This window comes from Pelmatolapia mariae, linkage group LG12 (genome assembly GCF_036321145.2).
Source record: "Pelmatolapia mariae isolate MD_Pm_ZW linkage group LG12, Pm_UMD_F_2, whole genome shotgun sequence".
Lineage (NCBI taxonomy): Eukaryota > Metazoa > Chordata > Actinopteri > Cichliformes > Cichlidae > Pelmatolapia > Pelmatolapia mariae.
This window is the reverse complement of record NC_086237.1, coordinates 7704050-7713336: the sequence shown is the minus strand read 5'-3', so window position 1 is coordinate 7713336 and position 9287 is coordinate 7704050. Positions and strand designations below refer to the sequence as shown.

General features: G+C 39.6%; 1 protein-coding gene across 1 annotated transcript; it reads right to left on the bottom strand.

Annotated features, from left to right (window-relative positions):
- Window positions 1–6672: 6672 nt before the first annotated feature.
- Window positions 6673–8565, bottom strand: LOC134639221 (E3 SUMO-protein ligase ZBED1-like). The gene is made up of 2 exons (XM_063490334.1): window positions 7499–8565; window positions 6673–7270 (listed from the first exon to the last, which is right to left on the bottom strand). The coding sequence occupies exons 1-2, from the start codon at window positions 8563–8565 to the stop codon at window positions 6673–6675; spliced, it is 1665 nt and encodes a 554-aa protein (XP_063346404.1).
- Between the last annotated feature and the right edge of the window lie 722 nt (window positions 8566–9287).

Genomic DNA, 9287 nt, shown 5'->3' with positions numbered 1-9287 from the left:
CCCAGGTGAGCTGCTCAGTCGCTCTTCCACTTCACCTGACATCAACCTATTGGTGATCTTTGTGTCTTGTTAGGTCAACATTAACAAATTATTTTATATTATGTAAGTTTCTTGTGTCAACTCACTTCTTGTCATCTGCTTCCCACATAGCAAAATTGGTATGGCCTGGATCTGGCCCACACAATGTGCTTACACATGACCCACATACCGCAAAGAATGACGGCCCTTTGGTGGCCCAGATCTGGTTTGCCAGAGGTGGCCCAGACATGGGCCAGCACAAGGCCAGTTGCAGACACAGTAGTGGTCCTCTGCTGGCCCATGTGTGGATTACCTCTGGCAAACCTGATCTGGGCCACCAAAGGGCCGTCATTCTTTGCCGTATGTGGGCCATGTGTAAGTTGTGTGCAGCCATGGGCCAGTTGCAGACACACTGCTGGCCCTGTGCTGGCCCAGTTTCAGTTTCAGCTCTGGCCCCAGATGTCAGCCTAATGTGTACCTTAATCAAGCCACGTAATAACAACATGTGCTGGAACATAATAGTACAAAAGTAACTTGACAAAACTGTTCAGACAGTGAATGGACTGTTTCTTATATAGCGCTTTTCTACTCTCCCAGATTACTCAAAGTGCTCTATACAACATGCCACATTTACCCAATCATACACTTTCTCTAAACTGAGTGCTTCCTAACTACATTCATACAATTTCACAGTCTTGACATGCAGACTGGAAGAGCCAGGGATCAAACCACTAACCTTCTGATCAGCTGTCATGCTACGTGTTGGCGCCAGATGTCTGCTTTATATTTTTATTTACAATTGAGTTCGTGTTTGTTTTATAATTCATAGATTCATTACATAAGTCATCTTTTCAGGATTAATAAATATGAAAATATATGTGTTTACATAAAGTAATGTTATGTCACTGTTTGGGATTGGAACCTAAAAAGGGGTACCTCTCACTTTAAGTATGTAAGTGCAATAGTAGCATGAAACCCTGTGTGAGGGGGAAGGGGAGGAGCATGGGCAGAGAGGTTAGGAGTCTCACGGTTTTCTGACCGTGTGCACAGGTAGTCCCGGATAACTGCTTTTTTTTGGAACTTTCATGCTTATTTAGGAGGGAGTTCATTGTTACATCTTCAGTTTGTAATAAACAGTCTTCAAATCATAATGCAACTGGAAGCATTCCTTTTGGAAACCAGGAACACGCGTCAGCCATAGACTCCCTTTTTAATAATAATGGATTGCATTTATATAGCAAGACCCTCAAAGCACTTTACAATTCCACTATTCATTCACTCTCACATTCACACACTGGTGAAGGCAAGCTACAGTGGTACCCACAGCTGCTCTGGGGCAGACTGACAGAAGCGAGGCTGCCATATCGCGCCATCGGCCCCTCTGGCCATCACCAGTAGGCGGTAGGTGAAGTGTCTGGCCCAAGGACACAACGAGCGAGACTGTCGGGCAACCTTCCGATTACAAGACGAATTGCCAACTCTTGAGCCATGATCGCCCTTTTTGAACTTGGTTTATTGGAAATTACCCTACACTGCGTACTTTAAATCTCACTGCGCATCTGTCATTCTCCTTTGCAGACCCCTTTGTGTAACCCAACTACCTCCTCCCCATCTCCACTTCTCTTTTTTAACAATATTTTTATTCATTTATTTTCACAAACAACCCATAATTACATAATATGATATGGTGTAAAATTCACAGCAATGAAAAACAAAAAAAAGGAACAAACAAACCGAAAACCAAACACAAAACACCAGCTCAGATCCATCTTTACAATACAATACCTGTGGTTCCAGTAGTATGCAGTTCGAACACTCAAGGAAATCCTTGTAGCATAATATTAGAGACATCGGGTTATACATGATTCAAGTATGGTTCCCAGACCTTAAAGAATTGGTCTGTTTTTGAGTGTAATATACTCCAACGCTACTCTTTGCCAGCCTTTAAGAGTTGGTGCTTTTTCATTAATCCACTGCAGTAGAATATTCTCTCTCGCAGCTTAGGTGAGAATACAATGCAACCTCCTATTAGTCTTGGATATTAAATGCTGGGTCATGTGATGACACATGTTCTCAGACAAATCATACATGACCCAGCATTTTTCAAAGAATGCAAACTTTGTTATTAAAAGTTGCCACAGCTGCCAGAAAAGAAACTGGTTGATCTTGATCGGTGGTCATTGCTCTCTCTCTGGAATTGCTGCACAAAGGATGCAACGTCTATGATAAGATGTGGAATTTGTGTCCTTGTCAGGATTAAGCTATCCTCAGCTTCCAGGTTATGAAAAGTGGAACAGAAGATACTCAAATATGTCCCTCCACAGATGCTGATGAATTATACAAAAAAACAAACAAAAAAAAGAAATAGTTTAAACACTTGCAGTGTTAGTGATATCCATTCAATCAAAAATTACAGTAGGTGGATAACTGGAATATATAGTTTACAATTTCAACAATGTACTATACAAAATTTCACTATATATGCCAGATATGGTGTGATGCTTGTGTGATTTTGTTTTATTTTTAACAGGACCCTACAAAACTTTATAGTACTCATGCTACTTTACCACATTTTTGATTGCTAGGTGTGCATTAAAAAAATTAACTTATATCAGTAGTGTCATCTCTTGTCTTGACGGCAGTAATATAAGGAACGAGAGAACTGACAGCTACTATTTGCTATTATTACCATGTCTCAGTTCTTTTCACTTAAAGTATCAGAAAGAAATGTGGTAACATCTGTGTTTACAGAGAACATTTTAATCACGAGGCTGTAGGTTGCAACGATTGTTCTAACACTGTGTATAAATGTAATAGGGCTCAGTGTTGGTTCTAATAGTCTGAGCTGCTTCAAGCTTTATTTGTGAAGCACACACTGGCTTACTAAAAATGGTAACTAGCTAGTACTGCTGGCTATTTTTCTAAGCCAAGATTATCTTAAAAGAGATGCTAGCATTAGCCATGTTAGTCCGTTACCTTCAACAGGTGGTCAGGCTGTCCACAGGTGCACACTTGGAGTTTCAACTGCATAGTCCCTTCATCCTTCATATAGCTGTGTTGGAAAGAGTGTAAATACTGAGGTTCAATGGTCTTTGTACATACAAAATTCAGTAGTAATTAGGACTTTTTTCTAGGCATTCGTTAAAAAATATATACCTTAGTCGCCAATACTAGTACACTAGTAATGGTTTTAGACTTCCATGTGTGAAACTCTTACTAGTTTAGTCAGACTGCTTTCGTAGAAATCTACAGACTTGCAATGATTTGAAGTTGTGAAAGCTCAACTGGATTTATGACATGTTCATTTAGTTCTGCCATAGTGCCTTCTATACGGCATGACATCCTACTTTTGAAATAAATAGCATGCTACAAATTCTTCATAATCTGCAAACTTTCTTCTCATTTCTCGATTTACATGAAATTTTTTTTTTTTTGGATGCACTCGGATGTGTGGATCCAACTTGATTTTTTCAAAACACAAGGCCCTACTTTCATCGAGTTCATTCAGAGTTTAACTGAAACATTTGGCACGGTGTTTTCCTCAGTCTGTTTGAGTTTCACATCACTTTTCCACAGAAATCACTGGTGATAATTTGAAATAGGGACACATACTGACAATACAAAATTGCTTTGGGATGTAATCTATGTGAATGTAAAGTTATGACTTAGCATTCTTGTAGTTTCCTAGCTAACTAGAGACTGTGTGGGTTTGTATACAGTGTACAAGTGGAAACATTATACAATATTTGAATGAATGAAGAAAAGTGCATATACTGCTAGTCATGGAGTAATAAGTTGATTTTAACAAAATTAAAGAAACATTTTAACAGCTATTTAAGACATTAAAATACCCTTTCCTTAAATGGTGGCCATTTATAAAACTTGACTACCCACTTTATAAGTCATGATTAGACTTTGTATGTCAGTTACACATGCTTTATGGAACATGCATGTTGTCCATCAGCAATTAAATGCACAGCTCATTTATACTCAAAGATTCTCTCTCTTAAAAAAAATTGTCATTTCAGTTGCTCATAACTGGACTCATTTTAAAGGGCTTGCAGAAGGGAGTCATGATTGTTCGGGTTTTCTCTGCTTTCTTTATTATATTTATTATATTTATTATTATTTAATAATGTCATTTATTATTGTATTGTATATACAATAATAAATGATATTATTGTGCTTTCTTTATAATAGAAAGCACCTTGAATAATTTTGATTTGGTGCTATTTAAATAAAATAAAATTGAATTGATCTGAGCTGTCCTACCACGATTACCTTCCTCACCCAATCACTAACTCAGTCAAACTATATACTGTTACCATCCATCTGACCTGTGTTGCTTGCAATCTGTTTGTAACCTTTTTAGTGTCTGCCTTCAGTCTTTTAAAATAACAATTGTATTTAAAAATACAACATAAACACATGCAAGCATAAAACCTTTTCCCTTAACATTAAAGTTACCTAAGTGAGAAAGTCAGGGAGAGCTCAACAGGTTTGTGCAAGTTTATGCTTGGAATCCCACCATGCACTTAGAAATGTGGAAAAGCCCTCTTTTGCTGTGTGCAAACAATTCAATTTTCAGTATAACAAGTTATAATTTATTTTCCGCACTGACCTCTGTTATCTGGACAATATCAGAAAGAACAGTGCCCTGAGGCAACTGTTGTTTTCTTTCGTTTTCCCAAAGCTATGGGTGAAGTCTAGAGGGGAAAAAGAAGAAGATTATGTTGCTCTTTTTTTTCTTCTGCTTGTTTTCTCTTTTTTCTTTCTCAACAGGTGATCCAGGTGATTGATATGTATTTTTTGTCTGCTTATTTTGTTGGTTTTTGTTTGTTGCCCTTTATCCCTGTCCCTCTTCCCCACTGTTTTTCTTTCCCTCTTTCTTTCTCCCCTTTCTTTTCCCCAGTCAAGTCTGTCCCGTATTTAACAAGTGAAAATAAAATAAAATAAACAATAAAAGGTGAATCAAATAGACCATTACAGCAAGGCTGGGATGGTCCATTTGGTAAAGTAAATCTTTGGGCATCTTTCTTCGCCTTTAGACAATAATTCTGATGGCAAAAGAGCCAAACGGGACAGGCAAAAAAAAAAGAAAAAAAAGAAAGAAAAAGAAGCAGAAAGTGAAAGGCATTCTGGAAAGTGAAATTAATGTTGCAAAACACCTCTTGGGGGTGGGGCCACTTGTGCAGGCAGCGTGCTGCTTACTTCACAGCATCAGGAGTCATACTCAAGACAGAAACGGTGAACAGCGGATCTGCCTACAGCCACAACTATGAACTCAGTCACTGCCTTCGTTGCCTGCCTGCTTATCCTAGGTGCACAAGGTACTGTGAAAATCTTATTTTTTCCCCTTCTTTGTTTCTTTTTTTCCCCTTCATCCTGTTTATGGATATTTTGGCTGCTGATCAACAGGTAATGCTCTTGTCTTTTCCTACACAGGACAACCAGCCAGCAAATCTAATAAATGCAAGTGTTACAGTTACATTGGCAGGATCAGCCCAAAGCTCATCAAGGCTGAGCCAGTGATACACTACCCAAGTATCTTCTGTCCACATACAGAGATCATGTGAGTTCACAAGATGATCTGAGGCATGATTCTGCTGTGTTCTCCAGCTCCTTTCTAATACACCTCTTTTTAAAAATCTTTCAGTGTTACCACAAAAGCATGTGTGTTTGTGTCTATATAGTCTGGACTTGAACTTTTTTACATTTTTGTACATATGTTTTTTAAATAAATACCAAAATAAAACCCATGTGACAAGACTTTCTGTTCTTTGTGTCTTGCTTTGTTTCCTGTGTATCAACATAAGACAAACTAAACTCTTACACATATATTTTTTAGGATTTAAAAAGAGTTTTAAAGTTTTCTTTAATCTGGGAAAAATACAAACTGAGTGATAATTCCATATTGAAACAAATGAGCGTACTGTGTGTGCAACAGTAGTGCTGGTCATAGCTGTTAGCTAACTGGGTAAGGGTGTCATGGGTCTGTAGCTCTGTCCACCGGTTTATTTAGTTTTAAAGTAAGTTACAGCCTGCCTTTTGGAGGGCTTATATTTCACTTAACACTATCTAATATGCATATCCACATAATTGTGGATTATTATAATCATGATAGAAAAAACACATTGTGTTTTAAAGAAAATACATTAAGATTATATTAGATTTATATTTCAAATATGACAAAATGCTGATTTTACAGCACCCAAATTATTGTATCTCTACAGTTTAAACTAGTGCTGTCAATAGATTAAAAAAATTTAACTAACTAATCTCACAATTTTCTGTTATTAATTGCGATTAATCGCAATTACTTGATTGATAGCCTGGCTCCAATTACATTTTTTCAACTTTATATTTTAAGATTGTAACAGACACTTCTGCAACACAATGAAGTAAATGCAGAATAAACACAAAGAATGTATGCTGAAATTCAAAGAGAATTTTAATAGTTTTCATCAATCTTTAACACAGTGAAAACTTACAAAACACCTTTAAGGCCATCAACAGTGACCGAACCCAGGCCTACAGGTTAAAGTGAATATCATAACAATAAAGGGTGCACAAAACTCAGTATTTAAAACACAAAAAGACACAGCTGAAAACCTGGAATGTTAAACATTTTTCACTTTAAAGGAGCAATCTGGCTTAGTCCTTCTTTGCACTCAGCCAGTTACTGAGGCAGACTATTCTGTTTACATTGTCTGATGACAAAGAAGCACGCTTCTTTTGAATGATGTGACCTGAGAGTGAGAATAATCTCTCACAAGGCACTGTGGTTGCAGGGGTTGACAGGTACTTGCGTGCAATAGGTGCCAGCCTGGCATATGCTCCTTCTCTCTTTAACCACCACTGTAGTGGACACTCTCCTATGTCAATTTTGGGCTCTGCTTTGTACAGATTCAGACAGCAGTCTATAGCATCTTCCTCTTCCTCTGTATCTGAATCAGGAGAACCCAGCAAGGAGATGGACATCTTGCTCTTCTTTGGTGAGGGTTCCTCTGTTGTCTGAGCAGATGGTTGGTGTGCATCCGTCTCTGCCATCAGAAGGTCATGTACTGATGCCCACACCTCTCTTCTTTCATCTTTGGAAAGGCATTTAAGGTCTTTAAACCTGGGATCAAGGGCAGTAGCGATCTTCAGCCATGTGAGATTGCTGCTGTCCCTCCGCTGAGCTAGGTCTGTGGTAAAAACCTTCTTAAACCTCAAAACGTAGACTGGGTCATCATCTGAGGGCTCCATAATCCTGAACAAATGACACAAGGCTGGCAACACCATGGAACAGGAGACATACCGCTCTCCCCCCAGCAGTTCGGTAACATATCTGTAATAGAAAGATGAAGTCTGTATTTTTCTATTAATCACACAGAGACAAACATAAATACCACATATGAAAATACACAGAGAGGTGGAGGTGGAGAACATACTTGAAAACAAAGATAGACACACAATCATGAGAAACAAAATTATTTACCTGCAAGGTTCAAGTAGTTCCTCCAGCTTTTGCAGTCTGTCAAGCTCCTGGTCAGTCAACATGGTCACCTTGCTGTTTTGTTGAGTCAGGATGGTGGTCAGCCCAGATTTGTTTCTCTGGATCCGCTTGATCATCTCTAGGGTGGAGTTCCATCTTGTTGGAACGTCCTGAACAAGTGGTTCTGTTTGATGTCCATGTGCAGCTTGCTGTGCCTTTAATTCCTGAGCGTTTGCTGGACTATGCTTAAAATGTCCAACAATCTTGCGACATTTGGCCAGAGCCCTTTCAAATGCGCTGTCATTAAGAGAAACTGTGACCGTTCTTTGCAGAATGTGGGCCATGCAGGGCATGTGTTCAAATGGAAGTAGTCTGGCGGCTGCAACCATGTTACGAGCACTGTCGGTGCCAAGCGTGGTTACCTTGTCCTTGATTTTCCATTCGTTTGCAACATTCAGAAAATGGTCAGCACATGCCTCAGCATAGTGTCTCTCTTCAGTTTTACTCACTGTTAGTGCAAATGATTGCATAGTCCAGTCGTTATCAATAAAATGCGCCATGACCCCCAAGTAATTATCGTTGTTCACCGAAGTCCAGTGGTCTCCGGTGAGAGCGATGTTCCTTACTTGCACAAGCTTGCTGCACTGCTGAGCCCTCTGGTCCCCATACAAAGTGTGCAGTCTCGACACAATGGTTCCTCTCGAGGGCAGATTGTAACACTCATCTCCTGATGCAGCGCGAATGACTTCTCTCAGTCCATCATCTTCTACTATGCTAACTGGTCGGCAGTTTTTAGCTATCCAAACAACCAAGGAATTGGTTAATTTTTCTCTCACATTTTTTGTTATTCGTCCACGAGCACCATACTCCTGAAGCGTAGACTGGCGAGGTCCCGTAGAGGTGGATTCAGTTGGGTGTTTTGCTCTCAGGTGATACGCCAGTGATGAACTGCTTCTGTGGTACTTGAATTCAGCTTTGCAAATTGTGCATCTTACTCTCGTTTTGTCCAACAAGCCATCAGGCAACTTCTTAAAGAGAAACTTTCCACCCAAAAGTCCACCCTCGTCCATGCTTACGTGTGTTAGCTAGATAGTAGCATGGTGTCACCTCTTCTTCTTCTAATCATTTCTTTCAGGCCAAACGCCAGCATAGCACACTGTTGCCCCCCCCCCCCCCCCCCCCCCCCCAGAGGTGCTCATGCGTTTAAAGGTCTAGATTACAGGAAATTGATAAAAAAAAAAAATCAGCGTTACATTTTTTTAACACGTTAAACATTTCGCATTGATCTTAACAATTAACGCAATAATTTTGACAGCACTAGTTTAAACATTTAATAAGATTTTGATGATTATTGATTGATTATGCCTTTTATTGTCACTTGCAGTGTTACACGTACATGTTACCTGCAGTGAAATGGGACCCCTTCCGACCATACATACACAGTGCCCTTTCACCTAGTTTTAAGCAAAGGTCAGCAATCCCCAAGCCGACACAGGTGATCTTGAAGAAATAGGAGGACAGGGCAAAGAGTCATACACCATCTTGTTATCTGGGTGAATTTGTTGTTCCAGCTTCGGCCCTGGAGCTTCCAGCTGATGAGGGGAGGTCGCATGAAGATAGTGGTTTTTGGGGTTGGGTTTAGGGCAAAAAACTGTGTTCCAATTCTGCAGTTGATCTAATGTCCATCATTGGTCCCCAGATCTATCAATTTCCTGTTTAGTTCCATATTGCGTTCAACAAGCACAGTCTGAGTACTTGTGGCTCTACCCACCGCATCAATCATGCCGGCCAG

What these genes read in the sequence shown, in the direction of transcription:
- LOC134639221 (XM_063490334.1), bottom strand. Translation starts at nt 8,565, where the DNA reads ATGGACGAGGGTGGACTTTTGGGTGGAAAGTTTCTCTTTAAGAAGTTG. An exon ending in GAACTACTTGAACCTTGCAG is followed by an intron (nt 7,271 to 7,498) that starts GTAAATAATTTT and finishes TCATTTGTTCAG; the next exon opens with GATTATGGAGCCCTCAGATG.